The sequence below is a fragment of the Aplidium turbinatum genome, chromosome 2 (genome assembly GCF_918807975.1).
Source record: "Aplidium turbinatum chromosome 2, kaAplTurb1.1, whole genome shotgun sequence".
Taxonomy (NCBI): Eukaryota; Metazoa; Chordata; class Ascidiacea; order Aplousobranchia; family Polyclinidae; genus Aplidium; species Aplidium turbinatum.
The window spans coordinates 12,578,301-12,604,277 of NC_137473.1; the positions used below are offsets into that span (position 1 = coordinate 12,578,301).

At 37.4% G+C, this 25,977-nt stretch overlaps 4 protein-coding genes across 4 annotated transcripts; 3 read left to right on the forward strand and 1 right to left on the reverse strand.

The window, feature by feature from the left end:
* Positions 1-421: 421 nt before the first annotated feature.
* LOC145765218 (translationally-controlled tumor protein homolog) lies at positions 422-25,977 on the reverse strand. Its single transcript, XM_082577002.1, has 6 exons — positions 25,841-25,977; positions 8,719-8,789; positions 4,422-4,615; positions 3,837-3,945; positions 2,532-2,660; positions 422-744 (listed from the first exon to the last, which is right to left on the reverse strand). The coding sequence occupies exons 1-5, from the start codon at positions 25,866-25,868 to the stop codon at positions 2,541-2,543; spliced, it is 522 nt and encodes a 173-aa protein (XP_082433128.1). The 5' UTR covers positions 25,869-25,977; the 3' UTR covers positions 422-744; positions 2,532-2,540.
* On the forward strand, positions 9,338-11,194 carry LOC145765644 (uncharacterized). The gene is made up of 3 exons (XM_082577474.1): positions 9,338-9,627; positions 10,356-10,470; positions 11,039-11,194. Exons 1-3 carry the CDS (start codon positions 9,377-9,379, stop codon positions 11,192-11,194), a joined length of 522 nt encoding a protein of 173 aa, XP_082433600.1. The 5' UTR covers positions 9,338-9,376.
* On the forward strand, positions 14,299-16,115 carry LOC145765349 (uncharacterized). Its single transcript, XM_082577153.1, has 4 exons — positions 14,299-14,336; positions 14,841-15,011; positions 15,166-15,318; positions 15,477-16,115. Exons 1-4 carry the CDS (start codon positions 14,300-14,302, stop codon positions 15,851-15,853), a joined length of 738 nt encoding a protein of 245 aa, XP_082433279.1. The 5' UTR covers position 14,299; the 3' UTR covers positions 15,854-16,115.
* LOC145765645 (uncharacterized) lies at positions 18,093-18,720 on the forward strand. Its single transcript, XM_082577475.1, has 2 exons — positions 18,093-18,372; positions 18,498-18,720. The coding sequence occupies exons 1-2, from the start codon at positions 18,093-18,095 to the stop codon at positions 18,614-18,616; spliced, it is 399 nt and encodes a 132-aa protein (XP_082433601.1). The 3' UTR covers positions 18,617-18,720.

Below are 25,977 nucleotides of genomic sequence, written 5' to 3' on the forward strand. Positions count from 1 at the left end.
AGCACCAAATGACATCCATACATGCTTCAAAATAGCGTGTCAAGTTACTCAGAAAGCACGTTTCTGTGGTAATGCCATTTTGCGATAAGTACTCAGACTTCAAAGCATTCAATTCAACGTCTGCAGATGTTGAATCAATGTAAAAGGTTAATTACCGAAACGCTCCAAAATTTGCGAATTTTTAGGATTAGGCTGTCCCCCAAATCTACGTTTTCAGCCAAATTCCTGACCCTCCGGTTATAGAAACACCCTATTGTTCATGCAATGGACCATTTGATCAATTTTCATGGCCATTAATGTCTATGCCGAATTTCAACAGAATGCACTTTGTGTATTCTTTCACTAACATATTCGACAAGGTTGCATCTGTCTGTTCTGCAATTGTTGAGGTCTATATGCAGATCACAATTATTACACCACCTAATTCGCCCATACATGTATTTACTTTGAACACTTTAAGGCCGAAAGCAACTGTATCATATATATAAGTATATGTACAATTGTACATGAATGATGGGTCAGTTTTTGATAATTTACACGTTGTTAATGACTTACGATGGGTGATTATAGATAATGTTTTATTGCAACGCAGTGTTAGAGTATCTCGGTGTTTCAATGTACCAAAATAATAGAAATTACTAATATACATGTTAAGGCGTATTTTATTGCTATTGCTTGTAAGTACAAGATCTCTGTGATTGCGTGGACTTGGCTTGGAGAAGTTGTCCAGAGAAGCAGCTGCATCTAAACAAAATCATACCGCTTGTGAATAGAATACTTTGAGGTCAAAAAAATACCCAGTTACTGAGCTTGAAATAAGATAAGGACCTTATCGCACTTAGTCTTCGGCACAAACGAGAGTAGGATGTCCAGTTCCTTTCTCTCGGTCGCCTTTCCTTTAGCAATTCCATGCACCTAATTTATTACACACTGACCGCGACCCAAAACGGCGTCAAGAAAACTCCAGTCGCAATGAAGCAAACGCAATCGCTTGACCGATACCATACATTACAAGTTGGTATGGGTCAAGCGATTATTGAAATCGCTAATTTATTTGAATTCGACTATTTACTACAATCAATCGTTGTTTGTTTGGAATCTCATACATTATACTCGTCCACACTGCAGTCACTACTAATGTTAAAACGTGCAAGTAAAATCTTCAAATGACAGCCGAACGGAATGTTTCCTGGGAACAAATTAGAATGTGTACAAAGCACAAGAATTCTACATCTAAAGTAGGGGAAAAACATCCAGTTTGGGAGAGTGAAAACGGAGTTATGTAATTTGACGATTTTTACTAGAGATGTACCGATACCGATATTACTTTTTTAGGCCCATACCAATATTTTGTCGATACTTAAGCGTTGCAAAAAGAAGCAGTTTTGGTATTTGTGAAAAGTTCGACCTTATTTGCAAATATTCATTCCATCTACTTTCTCTGCATTGTTGTGTCATAATAGTAGTGTTTAGTAGTAAAAGGCCGCCATGATTGAGGACTGGAGTATATGGAGGAAAAAAACATAATTGCGGTTTCTGAAAAATTAACAAAGGCTTTGTGCAAACTTTGTAAACAGGCTATCATAATTTAAAATCAAAACATATAAAATTTAAACTAAGTCCTTTACGGAGTCATACAAAACCCATTCGACAAGTAATGTTCAACCCAACGGCGGTTGTTGCTTTTGTCAGGCTTGATACCCGGCAGCAAAAATGTATGTATAATTTAAACCGTTTGTGCGTTGCTAAACGTTTAAAATAACCATGTAATTTGATCGTTTTAATGGACTGGTTCTAATAGTTTGTGATTTAATTTTAACCTTTTGTTGTAATAAACTTATCAAGCTTAAATAATGTCATGAAAGCGTAAACAGTAGGATGTCTTATATTTGGGCAATGGGCAACTTTTCAGGAAAAATAAGCTTGGGTCACTCATAACTGTCCCTTTCTGATAAGCAACCCCGAAAACACTGCTCTGAGAAAATTGACGAAACGCGTTTACTGCATTTTTACTCAATACAAAAGCATTACACTGAAAGAACAAACTTTGCTGAGAGGCTTCATTTGCGAGCTGAAGCAATCAAGCATGTTGTGTTTCAAAATTCTTTCGTTAACGGCTGAATTTGGAGTGTACTTCTCTTAGTCGGAAAACTAAAGCATTGGAGATACTGAGTCTCCTTCGCATGTAATGCAACTGCTGAAACTATTATTCTATATCAAGTGTGACGTTAGTTACTACTTTAAAAAAATCTACATCTTTGCTGACTGTAAAAAATCCACAGCAAATACGTTTTTTTTACATATGCACTATCGGCCAAATTTTGCCGATACGGATAATCCAAAAATAGCCGATATCGATATGTTGGTACATCTCTAGCTTTTACTTTGTTTCAAATTAAACAACATATACTGCAGAGGAAAATTTGATATTAATTAAAAAAGATGTTATAGCTTACAGTGTTACCATTAGGTACAGAAAGTTTTAAAACAAGTTCGAGAAACCTCGGCCCAACTAAAGCAAGAAAGCAAACCTTCACTGTTTAGGCCTTTTCTGCAACTATTCCTTGCTTAAACGCAAGCATGTATGGCGTTACACCGTCCTCTTCGTAATTCAAAAAGCAAGTCGCGCCTTCCGGGTCCATCTTGGGAGAGACGAAGCACTGAAATTTAACAATTATCAGTTACCTTTTGAGGTTTAATTTTTTTTCGGATTTTGGTCTTTAGAATGTAATTGCTAAAAACGATGAAAAACCTATTTTCGCACCATAAGCGCATTTATTCAGTGTGATAGGTGCGACTGCTCTCTGCTACAAAGCAAGACTAGCCTTCGCTGGATGTTTGTCAATAGGCGGTTTCAATATTACTTACGCCGGAACGGTATTTTACCAACGCTGAAAACATTGACACGCACATAATATACGTGGAGATTAACGGCAGGAGTGCGGTTACTGCTAAGCCATATGATGGTCAATATATTCCGCTCTAACGTTCAGCTAAGCCAAAAAGTGTAAAACTTTTTTCCAGAAATTTCAAGTCACAACTTAGAGTCAAAAGATAGGTTTACAAATTTTTCCTGAGATTTGAAAGAGAGGTGCTCGCTGCTCGGTACTTTGTTTTTGCATTGCAAATGGGTTTTGGATCCAATCTAAATTGGTAATATCCAACTCTAGAAGAAAATACTTTTTAAACTTTTTCAACAATCTTGACAAGTGTCGATAACCAGAGGCTTAATAACTCTTGATTCCACACCATTGTTAGCCAAAAACTTTTCAGTAGGCCTAAATGAGAATATTTTAAATGAATCATTTTCAATCTTTTGTTTCTAAATGATAAACGCTCCAACTTTAGATTTCAATGTAAAAACATAGATGTTTTCTCCTTGGAAGAACAAATTAAATTCGTTCCCCTTTTTCAAGCAAACCTGACAAATAGCATAATTTGAAAAGCCTTTCCAAAAACGTCTTTACAAAAACGGCGGACAAAGTCTAAACTTTTTTCCGTTGAAAAAATCACGAATTAATTTTTAACACTACTAACTTTTTAAAGCATTGGGTTTGGTTTTGAAATCCACGTTTACAATGCAGCAAAGAGGGTTCACTACATAAATTTACAAAATACGGGTAGCCTAATATTGAGTGCACGACTTTTAATAAAGTTAATAACTTTAACAGCATCTTGCACAGAAGTGTTATTATGCAGTGCTTTGTGTAAAATTTGTGTACTTTCTGCGACCCACGAAGTTGGTTACGCGACCCCTCAAGGGGTCGCGACCCCCACTTTGGGAAGCCCCCGCAGTATGCCATAACAAAACGCACATTAATGAATTAAACAATTACCTCAAAATCTTTGATATTTTTCATGAGATACTTGGCACCAGCCTCCAATTCCGGCATGCATTTAAGAAATTCGGCTTCCTTGCCATCCTCTTTGTGTTTCTTTCGAAGACTGAAACAAAATAATATGAAGACTGAAGCAAGAATGAAATGAAGACTGAAGCAAGAATGAAATGAAGACTGAAACAAGAATGAAATGAAAGACTGAAACAAGAATGAAATGAAAGACTGAAACAAAATGATATTACCAAGATTTAAGAAAATTGAAAAAAAAGTTGCAACTTGCAAGCATATTGTCTACCTAATATTTATAAAACAATGTTAATGAGCGAGGAATAAAGATTTTTGTGTGAAATAAAAATCTAAAATTGAGCAACACATCACAAAACTGAAATCGTGTGTTCTTTAACAAATATATACAATATATACATAGAAACGTTGAAAACGTTTACTTGTAAGCCCAGCTTTACAGATGCAAACACCAACTGGCCTGTAACTAAAAACTTTAAGTCTCCAAATACAGCAAAGTATCAAGTTATAAAAATCTTTAACAAATAATGGCATTCATTTAGTTATAGTCACACCAACTTTTTCATGTAACTTTTCAAGTAAGCACCAGCACCCTTCTTATCATACTGAGGAAGATTGACTAGACGATTATCCAAGCAAATGTTACAGCCAGTAACAGCCGAAGAGTCCTCGCAACCTTCGGCTTGATCTTCGGCAGACGCATTACCCCCGATGAGTGAATCATCTATGGCACTATCAGATCTTGTAACTGTCTGAAAATATAATACATAATTAAATATACAAATATTAAAAAATTATTATAAATAAAAGAACTATAATAATCCAAAACAAAAACCAATACTGCTTGGTTTTTACAAGTATACACTAAAATAATTGTAAGTACTTCCACTAATATTTTGAGCAGGGGTCCCTAGGGTGTGGCTGGTGCCTCGACTTTTCATGTTTCATCTTAACCTTTGCGTGGTACTGTCGTTTGGTATGCACAATACATTCACAAAGTTTTACCCATTTTTAACTACGTTTACATGCCCCACCCACTGGCTGAATATTTCAAAATCAGCCCTAAATTATAGAAAATATGTATTTTTTGCTCGGTCTGCCCCAGGCCCATACCTAATCACTTTGTTAAACTCTGATTACATCAAATGCAATTCAAGAACAGTCAAGATTAAAGAACTAAATAAGAATGGTAACCCAAGTATACAATTAAGAAGTTATATATCACATAAACTTGTGGTTGTTGTTGTTGCTGAAAAAAGAATAAGTTTTATTGTATGCACTCTTCTTATCGAAAATGCCTCATCACTTCATAGGCAATTAATTGTGTTTGCATTCATCCTTCTGCTGAGCACAAACAAACTGGGTTAAGCTAAGAACATGGATACCGTACTCTGAAGTCTGAATATCCTGTTTTGAAGAAAATTGTTCAGCCTGTCTGTTGTACACACAAACCCATTTTACTAAGTTGTTTTTGCCAAGACTGCAGAGTTCGCGATTTGGTTTTGTTGTACTACAAAAGCAGGATTTTTGCATACGATTTCAGTTGCGAAAATGCCCTAGTCAGTATAAACTTCAACAAACCATTAACATTAAAATTCAATTTCAGTTTAAGTGAAGAAACCATGCTTGCAAGTTTTTTTCTTCAGTTTCACTGATCATGTATTCTAGCTCTATCATTTTTCACGACTTGTAAAACGTCTTAATATTTTTACTCATCTTTAGCTGCTGAAAGAAAGTCAAAGGATAGCCTATCACCTCTTTCAGCACTGCTGCTGAGTGGCTGATGATTTCCTGCCCTCCAATCTAGCCTGGAAAGATCTGCTCATACGCCGATGATTGAAAACCATGATGCTCTTCACTTTTCACATGCTTGCTCAAAAGCAGAGCATGCTTCCCACTCTTCAACTGAACATTTCAAAAATTGAGTATCAATATTTAAAATTTTAAAGAAGTTTCACGATGATGGACCAATAAATGAAGCCAAAGAAGAATCAGAGTAGCATTGTGGCAATGTAGGCTAAATCCGTTCCCAAATCTTTTATCAAAATGAAACTTTCTTCTGCATGAAAATAGCTTTTCAAGCATTTCATATTTTAGACTGTAGCAAACACTCTTCCAAGTGTGGTTGGCAAATGCTTTGAGAGCTTGTTTGGATATGGTAGGCTATCACTGTCAAAGTTATGCATGCTTTTGAATAACAATAGATCATTGTTTGAAGCATCTTCAGCAAAAGCAGCTGTGTACCACCATGGCACATATACAAACGCAATAAATTCAACAGTTTGAAAATTTTTTTATGTTGATTTACTCCAAAAATTGCTCCTTTTGGAAGCTTTTCGGTTATTCGCTCGTGGAAATCAATAATGTAACTTGTGTTTCGTGGTCCAGAATAAAAACAGTACTGTAATCGTTGTAGGAAGTGTTTTCCATCACTGTAGAAAAGGTATCACAAAGTCTAACAAATACAGTAATAATGTCAGGTCCTTTTCAAGCACAGATATTCAAATCGTTCCAAACATGCGTTAAAATAATTTCACTAACATGGTGGCGACAAGCGCACCATAATAGCTGCTTGTTAAGCTTTTTCTGAAGGAAAATGCAAGCGGCGGTCAAATGTCCTGTCTTGCAACTAGTGTCAAAAACCATAGCTTCAATGCATGCTGTGCACTGCTATTCTTCTAACAATTTGACAAATTGACAGTTGCCTCTAAAATAATTTCACCAGCTCCAGTTTTACTTTTTGCCAACTGCGGAACACCAAGTAATTTGACACCATTTTCTCTGAAAACCAGAATGGGCAGACAATCAGTAATTTTGTACTGTGAGTTTCGCATCTGTTTCCCATCCCAATGACTACAGCCAACAGAAGGAGGAACCCATTGACTTCTTATTCTTTCTGCTATCATTTTGTTAGTTGCCACTCGATGTCGATATGGCTGCATAGGATTTAAATTCACTGTTTTGGAATCACCTGCGCATGCTTCAATTACTGCCTGGACGGTTGATGCAAGTGCTGTTGGCTTTATATTGTTTCTAACTGCTGTAGAAATTAAAACAGGGCACTTCAATATATCTGGTCTGGAGGCACAGCAACTGCTGTGCATGTCTTTACATTTCTTCTGTGAGACCTTTTAGAGAATGAAAGTATTTCCTCCGCTTCTGACGTTTGTTCTTCACTTGATTCACGGTAAAGAGTTGAATAAGCCTGTTCAGTAATCTTTTGGCGTTTACACTCTCTTTCTCTTGTGCTTCTGCCTTTCGTTGTCTTGTTCATCTAACTTTAGCAAATTTGCAACTAGCCAGATCATTTCTTCCATATTATGTTGCAATACGGTCGCTTTTCATGTATATAGTTTAAAAACTTTATAAAATATATCTTCATCTATTCCATCAATTCCATGCTTGTTTTTGTCCCTTTCTAAAATTTCCATTATTTCACCACATCTTTACTTTAGGCCAGCAAGTGAAAGTAGTGCCAAGTTTAGCTTTAAAATTAGACAATCGTTTACTCAGTTTGCGTATATTAGGCTTTATCCAAATCATATTGTTGTACTCTTCATTCAGCTGCATAACTTTTTGCTCAATCTTGTTAACATGAATTGTAGGAATATTAGGTTTCTTGTAGTGAATCAACACTTCTTTTACAACCTTTTTAGCACACATTCGAAACAGTTTTGCAGAGTTTGCTTGTTTGGTCGCATCCTCTCTTCATGCTTTTTGTGTAGCCTATGTGCTTTGAAACATGATAGCTGTTTCAGAGTCAATGCATCAGTGACATAATAATCATAAATTATGATTATGGGAAACAGCAAATAGCACTACGCTATGTTGAAATATAGCCTATCTCTGGTTTAAGAAATTTTCAAAAGCAAAGTGGGCAAGTTTAAAAATTGGCAGGAAGGTTTTTATACCAAAAGACAATACCACAAAAAGGTCTGGCTCAAACGGGTTTGAAATGTGGGCATTCCGAAAAATGCAGAGGATTTTCTGGAACGCCAGAAAAACCAAGCAAACTGCTTTAAATTAAGTTAATCAAACAAAAAATCTACTGAAAAACAACTTTAATTTCTTGGACTCGTACCGCGAAAAGAAAAACTAGAACATCTCTCTCTCACAGTCAAAATTGAAGGAAAATGTGACCAAGGCAGACAAAGATTAACCTACTTAAACCAACACCAACATATCCCCAATACAAGCTGCAAATTTGGCCACAAACATGATTTTAGAAGTGATTTAAAGTCACAAGTCTTAAGAAATATTTTGGATATTCTTTATTTAAGAACAAACTTTAAAGTTTTTTGTGTGAAAAAAAATTTTTTTTGACTCATTTTGAGCCATGAAAGAATGAAATTAGATACTGTTTCAGGTCTTTTGGCTCCCTGGAGGAAACAGAGCATCTGAGGCAATCTGACCACAAAAAGTTTAACTTCATGTTGTAATGCTAAATTTAATTTTGTATTGGTGTTAGTGAATTGACGCTCAATGGAGGGTCATCGGACCACTCAGCATGCAACAACTCAGCAAGTGCATATCAGCTATTGTCAAAGTCAGTAAATGAGATTTTCACCTAGCATCAACTTTGCATGGTCATCGCTTGCTAAATTGAATTTGCTGACTTGTGACATTTCAAGTTTGGGCTTGCTCAGTTCATCATTTGCCAACTTTCAGCTACTTGCTGAAATGTTGCTAGCTTAGTTGTCACTTGCTCAACTGCCATGTGCTCAGTTTGTAACTGCTAACTTGTATAAGACTCTATCAGGATTCAGGAGATATATATTTACTTCATACGGTCTACAACACTAGTATACTTGGCAACTCTCAACATTATTAAACTCCTTAAAACGAAAAAGCTTACTTTTCCTGTTACTTTGTAAAAGCAACCCATAAAGTCTTCAATTGGATATGCATCAGTAAATAATTCCTCATCTAAAAAAAAATCAAAATTTAGAAAAAGCTTTAATGATTGTAAAAATGCAAGAAATAAGCTTATGTAAAAGTAAGTGGATTCATAAGAGATAAATAAATATGCTGGAATTCGTGCAGTAAAAACATAGGCATTGCTTTTGATGCCTGTTGTTTTTGGGATTTAGCTCTGGCCATACTGAAGCATAGCTACCAGTAAGTATCTTGAAATAACAGTTGATAAACCGAACCTCACTTTCGGGTTAAGGTTATCAGATTAAGATTAGGGTTAATCACACTTATTTTGTGGTGGGCCGGTGGCCCATAAAAATTCAATGATTAATTCAAGGGGAAAATTTTTAAACGAAGTGGCTATTCTTACAACATATTGTAAAACTAGCCTCTGAAGCTATTCTTACAAGCACCACTCAAGCAAGACGTTGTTTACTCGAGCAAGACCTTAATGCGCTCAGGCGTTTCATCCGACGACGCTCATACGTAATTTCGCGCGCATGCGTATTGGCTTGTGCTGCACACTTGATCGTAAAGTGAACCGCGGTAGTTGCTGATTTTGCTGATCGAAACTACACGTCAATGAATCCATCGTCATCATGATTACGAAGGGAGCATTATATTACAGTTTTGAGACACTTTCTTCGGCTATTAAGCAATGGGAAAAAGAAAACTTTGTCAATGTTTATGTGAGAAATTCCATAACAATTGAACGCGCAAAACGACGTCTAGCACTTACATCCACAAAAACCTGGAATGAACAGTTGAAGTATCGTACAATACAGTATGCTTGTGTGCATGGAGGAAGAACACCCAAATCATGTAGTCAAGGAAAAAGACCAAATCAAAGGTAAGTAATGATGGTTTTGTCCTTGGTGCCCATAGGTTGAGCTACTCATGTAGCCTATATGCATAAGTTTTGCTAATAGATTGAGTTTTGCATAAGTGCAAATTGCCTACATTCCTTATGAATGCTAAGAACTTAGCAAAATGCATATATTCTGCTGAACCATTCCCGCATGCTGTCTATTGTAATAAGTTTTGCTAATAGATTGAGTTTTGCATAAGTGCAAATTGCCTACATTCCTTATGAATGCTTAGAACTTAGCAAAATGCATATATTCTGCTGAACCATTCCTGCATGCTGTCTATTGTAATTTCCATTGAATTGTCATGCCCAGAATTATTCCTAAGTTGCATTGAATTACCCATTAGTTTTGTCAATTTACCCATATGTTACGTCGAATTGCTCATCAGCACAATTCGTCGAATTACCCGTAAGTCTCATGAAATTATCCATAAAGACATGCCTTATGGGTACTTCAACGCAGCTTTTTGGCAATTTGACGTCACTTATGGGTAAATCGACTAGATTTATGAGAATGCTCGGCTGAACTTGTGGTAATTCAACGTGACTTTATGGGTAATTCAGGTGGGCTTATAGGTAATTGGATGCAACTTATGGGCAATTTGACATGACTTGCAGGTAGGCTACTTTAACGTGAGTTATGGCTAATTCAGGTGTACTTATGGGTGATTCAACACGGCCTATGTCACCTCATCTTTGTTGTTTTTCAGTACTTTTATCAAAGGTTGTCCATTTGGAATCAAAGTAAATGCAACGTCAGATGGAAAAGCGCTATGCATCACTGAGATTAGTAATGTCAATGATCATAATCATGATTTCAATGAAGTAAGTGGAAATAACCCTTTGTAGTAGTCATAGCCTTTGAGCTATGGTCACACTAGCCCTGTATATGATAAGGAGGCTTTCATCAGAAATTATGTGAAGGATAAAAAAGAGCAATAACATTAGGGGGGGGGGGGGTTAATCGGCTTTTTTTTCAAATTCAATTTTAACCCAGGTTTTAGGATACAACAGTACATTCTAAGACCACTAGTAAAAAAAATTGAAATTTCCGTCCAAAACCCCCTCTATCCAAAAAATTACTTTTCGTGTATAATTGCATTTTGATTATGACACTTGAAGTTCAAATATTGTTTGCTACTGTACTAAAACATGTTAAGAATGTTGCAAGACAGTTTTTCTGATCTTGACTTCATCGTAAGACACGGTAAAGTGGTCATTTCACTTTGCGCGCATGACTACGCACATGCTGAATATGACCAGTTTGTGCGAAACTGGTCATATTCAAGCCGCCGATTCACCAAACCTGGTGATCTTGCCCATCTCTGTGGGTTGGACACCTGTCAAAAGATATGTCGTTTTCTTGATTATGTGCATATAAATTATTTTTCAGAATGCATTTAATTTGATGCCTAAACAACGAAGATTAAATGAAACAGAAAGCAGTGTGATCGGAGAAATGCTTGCCACCAAAGCAAATAAAAAGTTGGTACAAAAGCACATTGCAGCTTCTACAGGAAAAACAGTTATTCTTAAAAGATCTGCATAGTATTGCCGCAAAACAGAGACCTTTGTATGAAAACACCTATGATGAACTTATTAATGAAATGAACAAAGAAAAAGGTTAGTCGACAGACAAAAATTTTTTGTCTGTTATACAGTACAAGATATGTTCATGCTAAGTAGTAGAGATGACTTTCTAATTTCTATGTGCAGTATGATAAGTAGTGATAGAATGAGCTCCGGTTCCGGTCAAATTCTGGCTCCGTACTGGAGGTGATGTGACTCCGGCCTAGAGCCGGATGTGTGTGTGCAAGCTGTGGTCAGGGTCATGACCTTGGAAAAATCTAATTTTTTGCATCATTGTAGTACTGCAGCAATGCAAGAATAGGCTACCAGGTTGCCTGTAACATTGGTCAACACCGTAGGCGTATTTGCAATCTACAGGTCGCTGCTGCAGATTGAGTGTCACATGATATTGTGAGCATTCTTCTTGAACCATTTCAGATATAATGTCAATTAATCAATTCGCGATTGACCTCTTGCCGTAATGGTTTAGACTGCAGATGAATTATTTCGATGACGTGGGTTCAATCTCACCATTGCCAGTTCAATTTAAAGTGTTGACCGCCTGGTTTACCGGTCAATAGACTCCGTCTACTGAAGCAAACTGCGGATTACCAGTATGCACATCATAGTAGGCTACACAAGAAAAATATCTAATTTTCAGACGTTTTTCTATTCAGAAAACGTTTGTCTAGTATAACCAACACAGAACATTAGCAGTACCCTACAACGTGTGGAAAATTTGCAACATTGAGCTATAAAGGGTCAATTGAGAGTATTTTTTGCTTCATTTTCTTCACAAGAATTCATTCTACTTTCCCAAACTCATGCTCCAAAGATTTTTGTTGCAACATAAGGCGCTATGGGGATTGTAAGATTGAAAGCGGGATCAAGGAATTCAATCAAAGGTCTTCAATATCTTGAAACAATTCTACTTTGAGTGGATAGAAATAGAAAACATTGCTAAATTTGAAATCTACGTAAAAGTTTACTCCTAATGGATCCTTTTAACGGACCCTAAGCATTGCAATGTGGCATCTTTTAGAGAATGGGGTGAGAGTGGTATACAACCGCTCAGTTGGAACATTGATTATATGATGTAAATATTACCAAAGGCCTAAACATCCTTCCTCTGGCCAATAATTAAAATAACATAGAATAGAAAACAAATTTCACTAAAAGTTGATGTTTTTGCTTTTAAATCTGATGGAGTGCCTAATAGGCCTAATTGTTTTGCGCTATTTTAGTCTGGCCCAGGATTGTCAAGATTCTTGCTTTGTAGGGTATACGGTACTAATCCTCAGTTTATTTTCATTTTAGGTGCTGCAGTAGATGTGTTTGCAGATGATGACAAACAATTGCAGGCGATATACTTTCAAATGAAAGACATGCGGGAAACCTTTGCGGCATATCCCGAAATGCTGCTGATTGATGCAACCTACAAACTTAATGACTTGAGAATGCCATTATATGTGATGCTGAATGTTGATGGCTTAGGTCAGAGTGAAATTGTGTGTCTGTGGCTTGTAGCCACTGAAGACAAACTGACTATCAGGAAGCTGTTAACTCAGTTTAAACTCCACAATCCAGCTTGGGATAAAGTGGAGGTTGTAATGGCTGACAAAGACATGACAGAGCGGGATGCCATGATGAAAATGCTGCCTACTGCAGAAATTTTAATTTGCTATTTTCATACTCTTCGCACTTTTCGTAGAGAAGTTTTCATGGAAAAATTAGGCATTTCTTCAGCCCAAAGGCAGGTATCACTGGAAATTTTAGGAAAACTGGCAAATGCCAAAAATGAGTCAGCTTATAATTTACTGTATAACCAATTCGTTGACACAGTCCCAATTGCTGTCACAACATATTATAACGATAACTGGCATGCTATTCGACATCAATGGGTGGATGGACTGAGCAACTTGAAAGCTAATTTTTTGAACAGAACTAATAATCGACTGGAATCCATCAATGGAAAGTTGAAAAGTGTCATAACAAGATACTCAGGAATGACCATGTTTTTTAAAGATCTGATGGCATGTATCCAATCTCTTTCCACCGAACGTGACCACAAAGCGTCAAATGCTTTCCTTAAGGTTCCAATTGATGCGATTTCAAGTGTGGCGGAGAGACAATACCAACAGCTACTGACACCATTTGCATATATTCATGTGCAACAACAATTCAAGTTAGCGGAAAAGGTTGTCATGTCAGAGATTTTGAATGATTCTGCCATAGTAAAATCTCGTGTCCATGGGGAATTGGCAGTCACAACAACAGCATGTCCTTGTGGATTCACATCATCAATGCTGCTACCTTGTAGGCATGTCTTGGCAGTTAGAAGGCAGCTCCATATGTCAGAGTACAATCCCAATCTTTGTTCAGAACGGTGGACAATGCAATATTTTCTTAAATCCCATCGCCTGACAAGAAACTCACTGGACAACGGTCCTGCATCCACATTACCAGCTGTTGAGATTCTTAACAAGCCTCAAAGAAGATGTGTTTTATCAGAACAGCAAAAGTATCGCCGTGTTCAAGATATTTCCCAGAAGTTTGCGTTAATGATATCTGAACAAGGAATGGATGAATTCCAATACAACCTGGATAATTTACGACAAATTGCAGAGTTCTTGCAGGAAGGAAAGAAATTCCAAGTTGTGAACTTTTTGGGTCAAACTCAGAAAGGTAGGCCTATATGCTAGCACTATTTACTAAATCAGAAAAACTAGCCTACTTTTTCAAATATCTGAAGAGATATGGGTTAGTTACTGCAACTTGCGTCGTGATTTTGCAGTCAATTTTTTTTTGAGCAATGATTTTTATGGCGTTGAGCTATCCAATATGTGGGCTAATATGTACTGCATGCGCAGTTGCGCACTAATTTACGATTATACAAGGTTGCAGATGCTCAGTAATTCTGCTTTTGTGAACAACTGCATGATCCTTTTCAGGCACTGATACTGGAAGTGCTGCTGCAACATCTTCCAGCAATGATCCTGGAATTGTATTTCCTACGGTCTCAAACAGTACTTTACAGCACACACCCGGTGACGTCTTGTCGACCGTTGATACCAGTGCGATTATGATGCAGACTCCGTCCAGTTCTGTTCAGTCTTTTAGAAGTATGCTGTTTCTGAAAGCTTCATTTCTGATTAGTTGTTTTTTTTTTCTTGCATTGCATGCTGCGCTTACACTACGTTTCATGTTTCTTAAGATTATAGCACGGTCTGCATTATTTGATAAGTAATGAGTTTATTGGCAGGTGATGCAGCATTGTGCAAATAATCATCGAGAAACACCTAGCAGATTTTGATAGATACTGGATTGGTTGGCATTCGGTAACCACGCCAGAAGCATGTTTTGGCTGCAACAAAATCTTGTTTTCAAAAGGTTAATGTAGATTTGTTGACACCTCAAGTGCTCGCTTCCAACTCAAAATACGGTATATCACAATATCTACTGCCAGTGCACGTATTTACGATTATACGACATTATGTTCCGCCCAGGACCGTAACCTCGTCAGTTTGGCCCCCATTGCAACAGTGCAACACATCCAATAATTGTCCAGTAAAGACTCGTGCGACGCTTCTATTGTTTCTTCATTGCTCAGAGGTGATCCTTTTCAGGCACTGATACTGGAAGTGCTGCTGCAACATCTTCCAGCAATGATCCTGGAATTGCACTTCCTACAGTCTCAAGTAGTAGTTCACAGCACACACCCGGTGACGTCTTGTCGACCGTTGATACCAGTGCGATTATGATGCAGACACCGTCCAGTTCTATTCAGTCTTTTACAAGTATGTGCTGTTTCTGAAACATTCATTTCTGATTAGTTGTTTTTTCTTGCATTGCATAATGCATTATGTTTATTAATTTTTTAATAAAAACGTTGAAATAGTGATGTTTTCTACGTTGTAGCCTATATTCGATTCTCGTTGTGTTTATTAACAGATGATGCAGGATCAATTAAATTTCCACCGAAGATGATGAAACGTGGCAGGCCAAAAGGAGCTGGATTGACAGTCATTGGGTTACCACGCAAGAGACAAAAAAAGAGCGGACCAATTCCATTCAGACTGAAGTCGTCTTTTCAGAAAGAAGCAGGTTTGTTGCATTTATGTTTGTGTGACTTCATTTTTGTTATAGCCTACGTTAGTTTAAAAAACTACACTTTGACTTCTGTGGGTCTGCCTAGCCGATAGGCTACGTCAAAGCGTACGTAGGCTACATCAAACAAAGTCACCCATGGTCATATTTTTCAGCAATACTCAGTTGGTTTGTCGATTCTGAGGTAGTAGAAGAGGTCTTGCGTCCATTCAGCGATCGACTGATCGAAGAAAATGAAATTGAAACGTTGCCCGAAAGAATTCCAATGAAGTGTTTAGATGAAAACATTGCCATTGCTTCTGTGCGAAGACATTTTTCTTTTGACGGTTGGAAGTTGATGGAGAACCTACTGACCACTTTGCGAAATAAAGGCCGCTGGTTGTGCATCTCCTGTTATTTAGATCTTGATGCAGGCGACAGCATCATGTGCGACTCGTGTCTGGATTGGCACCATCTGAGATGTCTTGGTAGAACAATGCCGCCAAAAACGAAGTCTTGGTTCTGCAGGAAATGCAACCTTATGGAGAAGTGACATTGAATGTTCAGGTGATACTGCAATCTCGCTTTGTCAATTAAACCAAGGTTATGTAAACCGTGAACTACGAAAAGACTTATTGGCCTTGACGCGTTATGCTTGAAACTTGTAACATTTGATAAAAATCGTTTCTTCAATGGTCCTCACATAAAACGCTAACGATGTGTTCTTGAATGACTAATGAGTCCAATCCTGGCATTAAAAGTTCTGATGCATTTAGGACATTTAACATTCTTTGGGAGAGCTGGCTGAAAGTCATGGACTAGTACAGGTTTGTAATGTAGTTACTGCAATATACTACGGTCCAACAAGACCTTCAACAGTTCATCAATATTCAACTATTTTACTGTTTCCAACTTAACACAATTAGTATACGTATGTTGAACTCTTTCATAGCAAATGGTGGTACAGAACTTGAAAATAGCAAGTAAAAGGTAGCTCGAAGCGGCAGTTTTTTTTTTGACTGACTCATCAGGAGCTGTCATCAGAATAAAACAAACCTAAATGTGGTGAAGTACTTATAGTAGAAGGAAAGAAGAAAAACTGGAGCTTCAAACTATCAGCTACCTTATACTCGCTAAATCCAGATTTGTTGCATGTGTGTAGTATTTACATTTCTTCACTGTAATCTTAGGCTATGGCATAAATGCTTTGATTTCTTATGGCAAAAAATGGGTGATGAAGATCCATAAGTTTATAACAGTAAAAAATCAATTGTTTATTGTTGAAAGTGGTTGGCTTCAGTTGAAGATGCCATGAGATCCATTGAAGAGTACGAAGCAAAAGCAGGAACGAAGCTTGTTGTTGTTCAGAAACGAGCATACGGTGCCATGTTAATGTTGATTTTTAACATCCTGTCATTGTAATTCACTAGTGTACTAAGTGTTGATATTCATACTACAATAATAAGCCTTTTCTTTGTTGACAAAGATTCTGAAAAGGTTTCTGCAAAGCACAGTGTTTTCACCAAAGTGGAGGTTAGGCATCATAAAAGAGGAAACGGTTTACTAACTGCAAAAAATGCTATAAACATATGTAAATGTGTTCTGTTTCATCAACTTTTCATCTCGTTTCTTAAAGACACTCAGTTTTCAGGTGTAAAAGCTTTGTTGATTCAAAGTAGCCTAGCCTACTTCACTGACCTCTTTTGTATTTTTTCCATCTAGTGTGCCAAATCCATACGCCTATGTGGTGTTATTGATTGGACCAAGTGACATGTCCAGCGGTAACCAAAGGCAGGGTTTGGGTCACAACCAATCTTTTTGAGACAATTTATTTTTTACCATATTCACGTAGTAGGCTTGGTGGTTTTCAATGTTACGTACAGTACCGTATATTATTTCTGTAGGCTACTATCATAAGATGAAAATTTAGTTGATTGTAACTCATCTTAGATCAGGGGTTCTTAACCGGGGGTAAATTTACCCCCTGGGGGTAAATTTCACCTACCAAGGGGGTAAATTTACTGAATCATAAATTAAGGCTTTCAGGCAAAATTAGATCTGTGGAGTAGAAGAGTTCAAAAAGAAATTTACGCAAATTTTCCTACATTTGATAATTGGAAAGTCAGTAGAAGTCACAACGAGATTTCTGACCTCGAAGTCAAAATACACCTTGACGCCTTAAAAAAGAACTTTGACGGTTACTTCGAAGGTGAAAGTTTAAAGAGTATGCTACTGCTTTTTGGATAACTCATCCCTTCGAAGCCAAGTTAAAAACTATTGCTGATGATGATTTTTGCAAAGATGAATTGATTGATCTGCAATGTTCAACAACGCTTTCTTCCAAATTCTTATAGTGCAATGGTGACTTTTTCAAGTTTTGGTGTGGATTAGTCGAAGAGTTTCCTACGCTGAAGTGAATAAGCGTGCATTAATTTGAAGTTATTATGCCTTTTCCAACTACTTATCTGTGTGAAGCAGGGTCCTCTTCATTGTTGACTATTAAAACAAAACATCGATTTCGCTTAGTTCCCAAAGACGACATGCGAGTAGCTTTTTCAACGACTGTTCCAAGACATTATTTTTCACAGGATCCCGTCAAGAACAATCGTGTCTTCGGCAAATAAACAGCTTGTTTTTGATATTTGCCAAGGTAAATCCAGACAAAAGTGGATGTTTGGTTGACTGCACACGATGACATCACAAGGAGCCACCAAAACGGTGGGGGTAAATTTTACTTTTTTCATTCGGCAAGGGGTAAACGAGACAAAAAAGGTTAAAAACCCCTGTCTTAGATGAAGATAATACGATTGTTGCATCGTTGCGGCCAAGGCATTTGCCTCTTGGATGCAACTTACAAGACGTCCAAGTATTCCCTTCCTCTATTTTTTCTTTGCGTCAGAACGAATGTTGGTTACCAGGTTGTTGCTACGTTTATTATCCAAAATGAACAAGCTTCGGACATAGCAGAAGCACTTTCTGTTGTAAAAGGGTGGTCAGAAAACTGGAACCCTTCGTTTTTCATGACCGATAAATGTGAGGCGGAAATCAAGGCCATCGAAAGCGTTTTTTCAAGTTAGTGAATTGCATTAACATTTTCGTTGCTTGTGTGCTGTCTCCATTGCTCATGCATTTGTGTCGTCACTGTTAAGTTGCTACTGTACTTTACCACTCAGTGCCCACGACTTCTTGTTCCGCAGATTGCTACGTGTTACTCTGTGCCTTTCATCGCGAACAAGCCTGGGAAAGGTGGATGAGGAAAAGTGACAATGGCGTTCGCGATGATAAAGCAATTGTGCTGACATACTGGACGCAATGAGGAAAGCAACTACATAGAACAGACTTGTTTGCAATCAAACCAGGCGACAATGAGCGAATGGCAAACGCGATACCCCCCTATTCAGGGATAATATGCGTGTCTGTGACCGCAGGGGACCTGGAGCCGAGTTGTTTTGCACGTTGATAGCACCATGCAGTTGCAAGCACAGTAATAGGCTACTGAGCTCACATTTTGAACAATTCTGTGATCTTCACACCAAGGCTTTTTTTCAGTTGCTAACACGGCCACAAATCGCAGCGCATATGCGTGCTTAGTGTTAAGTAACAGCCTAGTGGAAAGTGTTGTGGATTGAATTTGCTAGTTCAAATAAGTATATTAATTCCGGTACCCAAAGCCTCAAATGAATTCACGAATATCGCAATTGTTAACAATGGCATATAAATTAGGATGTTAGTGCACACAAAGTAGGGAAAGTATTGCTTGAAGAGTTGATTCCTGGGACAAAAATTGAACACTGTAGGCTATGTCGAGCAGAAACTGGTTTAGTGTTTTAAGGTGGTCAAAAATGTAAGCATGCGTCTATTTGCATCCAACAAATAACGAAACTCTAAACTTCTCAGTTTGGTCGGGAAACAAAAAGGGTTGCGAGGACAAATGGCAGGTCTCATCTAGGCAAGGAGAGGAGGGACACATGGGTGATGATCTGGCCTAACAGTTACTGTGCTGTGCTCAAAATATGTACAGTTTTTGTTTAACATGTGCGGTATTCACTTTTTGTAAATAGCCTAGCTTTTCGGAAATGCAACGAGTCATCTGGCGCTATTTGCTTGTGTTTGAAGCCCGGTTGCTCGCTTTGTGAAAAAGCTATCAACCTCAACTTTTGCTTGTCAATAGACAGAGATATGTTGTTTAGATTAGCGTTTATTAAATGCTGTTATCTTTAAAAATATTTGTGGGATAAATGGTTAAAGTCGGTCAAGTTCAACTCTTTACCTAAGAAATATTTTTAACTTTTAGAGTCTGGCTGACCTTAATTTGGATAGACGATAGCTTGTGCTTTCCAGCAATGGTTCAATTGTTAAAATCGAAGCAGAAACAAGCAACTTACAACTAATTTAATAAAGACATATAATGATCGCAGACCGGGGAGACTTGTATACTTGCTTCGATTCGGAAATGCAACGAGTCATCGGGCGCTATTTGCTTGTGTTTGAAGCCCGGTTGCTCGCTTTGTGAAAAAGCTATCAACCTCAACTTTTGCTTGTCAATAGACAGAGATATGTTCTTTAGATTAGCGTTTATTAAATGCTGGTATCTTTACAAGTATTTTTGGGATAAATGGTTAAAGTCGGTCAAGTTCAACTCTTTACCTAAGAAATATTTTTAACTTTTAGAGTCTGGCTGACCTTCCTTTGGATAAACGATAGCTTGCGCTTTCCAGCAATGGTTCAATTGTAAAAATCGAAGCAGAAACGACAAAGATATATTATTGATTAAATGCTGGTATCTTTAGAAGTATTCTTCGGATAAATAGTTAAACTTGGTCAAGTTTAACTCTTTTCTAAGGAGATATGTGGTGTTTTTCGGGCCTGTGTTACATAGCTATTAGGTAAAAGCGGACACTTACATGCTTTTTTTTGTCATGGTTGACTAATTTCACCCCACTTTTCCACCATTTTATGGTGGATTCCTCCTGTGTGACGTCATCGCTTTTTTAACCAGGGTGGCGACTTGTATACCAGTTCCTGATCACGCATGAGCGCATATTGATGTCAAACGTAATGCTTGAGTGGTGCTTGTAAGAATAGCCTCTGAGGCTATTTTTACAATATGTTGTAAGAATAGCCACAGCCATTTTTAAATATTTGCGGAAACTCCGATCAGCGACATTAGCTTAGTTCCTTTTTTTTTTGATCTTTTCTGAGAACGAAAACGAGGGACGAAGTGTTCAAGAGACGGAATACGTTGCACCCACACATTTACACCAGCCCTAAAAATTTTTGTATACTATAGTTATTTACTAGATTAATTTGGGGTATGATATAGTTTAATTTGTAATTATGGGTATTAATTTTAATACACACTACGTTTTCACTGTAGAACAATTTAATGGCTCTACAAATTAATGATGATGTTTTATAAAAACTTTTTCATGCATACATGGTACTTTTGTTATGGCAGTGACTTTGTTTGCAGCACAACATGTATAGCCGTTCTATGCTCTTTTTTTATCTCTACTACACAGTCAATGCATGTGTACACCATTACTGTGCTTGCGTGAAACTATGGTGAAACTTTTACTCACACGCAGCACTGAAGGCTGATGCAGCAGTTTGACTGACAGTCTGATCAAGGCAAGCACACTAGGCTGATAACTTAATGAAGTTGCCATTTCACAATGTATAATTTTACGTCAGCAATGATTTTGCCACAAAAAATGTGCTAGCGAAGTCTTTTTCGCAGCGTTATTCATAATCACTCACAGGGAACGACATGGGCATTGACGCTCAAGCCGGAATCTAACAGCTCGCGCAGCATATGAAGCTTTTTTGGCGGCGCAAATTATTGCGCGCCCTGATGTATGAAGGGAAGACATCGTCGCCACCCAAATTTCAAAGGTTGGTATTGCTGCCCTGCTATTTCTTAGTTCAATAAAATTTTCACACTCAATCAAAACAAAGACATTTAAACAAAGTAACTTTAACAGGTTTTATTACAGAGACATCTAACATTATAATTGAAATAAACAACGTTTTCGATACGTGCTAATGTTCTTATCAGAAATTGCTGCAATGAGGGAGTAAGCACGGGTAGAAAAATTTGAGTTTAAATTAGTCTTATTAAATCGCTTTGTGTAATAAACATGTTAAACCTGTTAAAGTTACTTTGTTTTGTCTGTCTACGGTTCAACACAGCAAACTCTCTACCAAAGCTTAATTAAAACAAGGCAGTGGCTATTTGACCGGCTCCGGTCATTTAATCTAAAACACTATTTGACCAGTCATCACATATTTATTTATTTCACCTTCTCTTTCAAAGCAAAAGACGAGAAGAGAAAAAAAGAAAAAAGTGCCTATGTAAGTTTTAAATCAGCAGTTTTAGTTAACTGAGTCAGCGTGTACAATACAGGCCTCGAAATTCACTGATGTATGTGGAAAGTACCATCTAGATCGGTCATATTTGTCCACCGAAAAGTAACACAGGAACTAGCGATACAAATAGTCATTGCATAGCACGAACAATTGTTTCGAGAATATAATTTCCCGTGCATCTAGAAAATGTGAAAACTGTATCCCTTAGCTTCCATTCAAGCAGGAAAACTTTCGATTTTTAAACGGTTGATGACATTGAATCAGCGCAACGAAGGTGAATTCTTCATTAAGAATTGATGGGAGTACCGGTAGCCTACTTCTAGCACGCGCTCCTGCTCATGTCCGTAGGGAAGAAGCCTCTCACAAACTGGCTTTGCATGCAAGACTCGAGCCTAATAGCCACTGCCTTAGCCGGTCAAATAGCCACTACCTTAAAATAAAGCTGTCGAACTACCTTAGTTCAAAGGCCTATTCTTTTTTTGTATAAATAACACATTTTTGCTGAGCAAAATTACACAATCAATCAAAAATAACACCTGCCTCCACTGAGCTGTCCAACTATCTCAGTAATTTTTCTTTTGGATAAATAACCCACAACCAATCAAAAAAACTCTGACTTCGTTAAGCTATCAACCTAGAGCAAGGGTTCTTAACTGGGGGTAAATTTTACTTACCGAGGGGGTAAATTTACTGAATCATAAATTAAAGCAAACTTCATTTTGTTGCGAGTTTTCGAACTACATGGTGAAATGGAGATTTTTCTTCCAGAACACAAATCCCCGTTGAGTAGGCCTAAGCACTTTGGCGACCACAAATTTATTGATGCATTAGCTTACTTACCCAGGGTGGCAATTGACTAGTTGACCGTATGGTCGTTTCGTTGTCTCCCTATCAATAACAAAACCTAAACATTGTATGTATTATTGTTTTATGTCACTTTTGTGTTTTGTTTTTTGATAAATAAACGATTGATTGATTGATACTTGACGAGACATTTTTTTCAAGTTTGAACCAGCTCAATATGCAAATGCAAGGAAAAAGTGTTACCATTATAGATGTACATGATAAAATTCAGGGCTTTCAGACAAAATTAGATCTGGTGGAGTAGAAGAATTCAAAATAGAATTAACGCAAATTTTTCCAACATTTGATGATTGGAAAGTCAGTAGAAGTCGCAACGAGATTTCTGATCTCGAAGTCAAAATGTGCCTGCACCTTGCCACCTTTAAAAACAACTTTGACGGTTACTTTGAAGGTGAAAGTTTCAACAGTACTTCTCTTTGGATAACTCATCCCTTCAAAGCCAAGTTAGAAAGTATTGCTGACGATGATCTTTGTAAAGATGAATTGATTGATCTTTAATGTTTAACAACGCTTTGTTCCAAATTATTATCGTGCAATGGTGACTTTTCCAAGTTTTGGTGTGGATTAGTCGAAGAGTTTCCTACGCTGACTAAGCGTGCATTTGAAGTAATTATACCTTTTCCAACTACTTATCTATGTGAAGCAGGGTTCTCTTTATTGTTGACTATTAAAACAAAACACCGATCTCGCTTAGTTTCCAAAGACATGCGAGTAGCTCTTTCAACGACTGTTCCAAGAATCTCCAAAATTGTTTGTGGAAAGCAAGCACAAAAGTCTCACTGATTGACTGTTGAAATTGCGTGTTGACCAGTTGTTAATAAAAGAAAAAAACTTATACATTCTTGTGTGCTTTTATTATAGTTATTTAGGACATTTGAGTAGACATTATTTTTCATAGGAGCCGGTCAAGAACAATCGTGTCTTCGGCAAACAAACAGCTTGATTTTGATATTTGCCAAGGTAAATCCAGACACAAAAAGATATTTTGCATTTCTTCGCATGGTTGACCGGACACAATGACATCACAAGGGGCCACCAAAACGGTGGGGGTAAATTTTACTTTTTTTATTTGGCAAGGGGTAAACGAGACAAAAAAGGTTAAGAACCCCTGACCTAGAGCGTCTGCCTTGACCAAACTGTCAATCAAACTGCTGTGCCAGCCCTAACTGTTGGTGTGAGTAGTACGGTAACTGATAATTTCACCATAGTTTCATGCAAGCCCAGTAACGGCGCCACGCACAGTAAAAGTGCCGTAGATATAAGAAAAAAGATAGGCAGTGGCTATTTGACCGGCTCCGGTCTTTGAATCTGAAACACTATTTGACCGGTCATGACGTCACTACATAAGCACTTTTTTCTTTTTCTCTTTCAAAGCAAAAGACGATAAGCGCCTTAAGTTTTAAATTCAACACGTTTTCATCAACTGAGTCCGTGGCGCATACGCAACGTCTCGGGCTTCCATTCTAGAGGGAATGAGTTCGATACTATCCGGAAGCGTTCTTTTTTTTTTTAACTAAATTTTGACCCAAAGTGCATTTTTGTCGTTAATTTTTAATTTGAGTAGCCTACAACCCATTTTTTTAAATCTTTCCAAATGTGAGTAATAAAGTTAAGTTTTTTTAATTTGTGAATAAAAGAATAACAGTTAACCTCTCAAGTACATGTAGCTCCACACAGAGTGAAATTTACATGCCTTTTGACTCCTTTTTATTTCTTTAAAAGTAATATCTAAAAAGACATTATTGACCCAAAAAGAATGTCTAAAAAGACATTATGAAAAGCAACTACGGACAAAGGCCAGTATCTAAAAAGACATTATTGACCCAAAAAGAATGTCTAAAAAGACATTATGAAAAGCAACTACGGACAAAGGCCAGTGTTTCGATCTCCTGACCTCTTCAGCGTAGCCGTAGCGTAGTAAAGTACTAAAGTGAAAGTGGAAAGTTGTCTTGAAGGGTTGGTTGAGATGATGATTTGAAACTTGACTGATTGTTGTGCGACAATGAGACTGGATTTAATTTTTAACTTCGGACTTCAGCGAAACGTAATCTTACAGCCTATTAGAAGGTGTGATTTTTTAAGAGAATTTGTGCTAAGAAATGAAAGGAATTTGTTAAAAAAAGACTAGAAAAAACTTTTTTAATTCGTTTTGAAACGTTTTTATTCACTTGTTGATTCATTCAGATTCATATCAGTTTGTATCCTTTTGTAGATAAAAAAAAAGAAAAAAAAAAAGAACGCTTCCGGATAGTATCGAACTCATTCCCTCTAGAATGGAAGCCCGAGACGTTACGTATGCGCCACGGACTCAGTTGATGAAAACGTGTTGAATTTAAAACTTAAGGCGCTTATCGTCTTTTGCTTTGAAAGAGAAAAAAGTGCTTATGTAGTGACGTCATGACCGGTCAAATAGTGTTTCAGATTCAAAGACCGGAGCCGGTCAAATAGCCACTGCCAAAAAGATATGGAACGGCTAGTCGGCTATACCCGGTGCAACCTAATTTGTACCATGAACAATTCGTACCGTCAATTCGTACCTTGAAAAGATTGAGAAAAAATTAAAAAAAGCCGTAGTCGCTGATTGCAGTTTCCGCAAACATTTTAAAAGGGTTAGAGTATCTGAGTATCGGTATTTTGTAACATTGCTGATCGCAGTTTCTGTTTTTCTGCAGTTTCCGCAAACATTTTAAAATTTCCGGTAATGCAAACATTTTAAAATTTCCAGTAATGTTCCTAAGAGTTTGCCAAAGTCGCTGATCGCAGTTCCGCAAACATTTTAAAAAGGTTAGGGTTGATCGGAGTTTTCGCAAACATTTAAAAGGGTTAAGGTTTAGGGCTAGGGTGTTTCCGCAAACAAACAAATTGAAAAGATCGAGAGAAAAACATAGAACAAAGCCGAATTCGCTGATTGCAGTTTCTGCAAACATTTTAAAATTTTCGGTAATGATCCCAAGAAGAGTTTGCCGAAGTCGCTGATCGCAGTTTCCGCAAACATTTTACAAGGGTTAGGGTTGATTGGAGTTTCCGCAAACATTTTAAAATTTCTTTAAATGATCTTAAGAGTTTTTGTTTGTTTGTGGAAACTGCAATCAGTGACTTCAGCTTTTTTAATTTTCTCTCTTGATCTTTTCAAGGTACGAACTGACGGTACGAATTGTTCATGGTACGAATTAGGTTGCATCCGGCTATACCTGTGGGGTGCTGTGTCAACTTCCTTGTTACACCTACTGTATATTGGTGTAAAGTTCATGTGTTATAATATGAATATATCACTGTAGTCACCACAATTGTTTTTAACACCACTTACCAGTGAAAATATCTTTGTAAATGATCATTTTGTTGTTTAAAAGCAATCCACTAACAAAAATCAAGCCGAACAACCAAAACTTGCAACGAAAAAGAATCCCTTTTCTGAAAAACTTTGGACTGAAAAAAGGGAGTTTA

Coding starts and splice junctions, on each gene's coding strand:
- LOC145765644 (XM_082577474.1), top strand. CDS start 9,377: ATGATTACGAAGGGAGCATTATATTACAGTTTTGAGACACTTTCTTCG. Junction 9,628..10,355: donor GGAAAAAGACCAAATCAAAG/GTAAGTAATGAT, acceptor GTTGTTTTTCAG/TACTTTTATCAAAGGTTGTC. Junction 10,471..11,038: donor ATAATCATGATTTCAATGAA/GTAAGTGGAAAT, acceptor ATTATTTTTCAG/AATGCATTTAATTTGATGCC.
- LOC145765349 (XM_082577153.1), top strand. CDS start 14,300: ATGCAGACTCCGTCCAGTTCTGTTCAGTCTTTTAGAA. Junction 14,337..14,840: donor TTCTGTTCAGTCTTTTAGAA/GTATGCTGTTTC, acceptor GATCCTTTTCAG/GCACTGATACTGGAAGTGCT. Junction 15,012..15,165: donor TTCTATTCAGTCTTTTACAA/GTATGTGCTGTT, acceptor GTTTATTAACAG/ATGATGCAGGATCAATTAAA.
- LOC145765645 (XM_082577475.1), top strand. CDS start 18,093: ATGAAGATAATACGATTGTTGCATCGTTGCGGCCAAGGCATTTGCCTC. Junction 18,373..18,497: donor CATCGAAAGCGTTTTTTCAA/GTTAGTGAATTG, acceptor CTTGTTCCGCAG/ATTGCTACGTGTTACTCTGT.
- LOC145765218 (XM_082577002.1), bottom strand. CDS start 25,868: ATGATCATTTACAAAGATATTTTCACTG. Junction 4,616..8,718: donor TTTACAAAGTAACAGGAAAA/GTAAGCTTTTTC, acceptor TTATATTTTCAG/ACAGTTACAAGATCTGATAG. Junction 3,946..4,421: donor TTGAAAAGTTACATGAAAAA/GTTGGTGTGACT, acceptor ATTTTGTTTCAG/TCTTCGAAAGAAACACAAAG.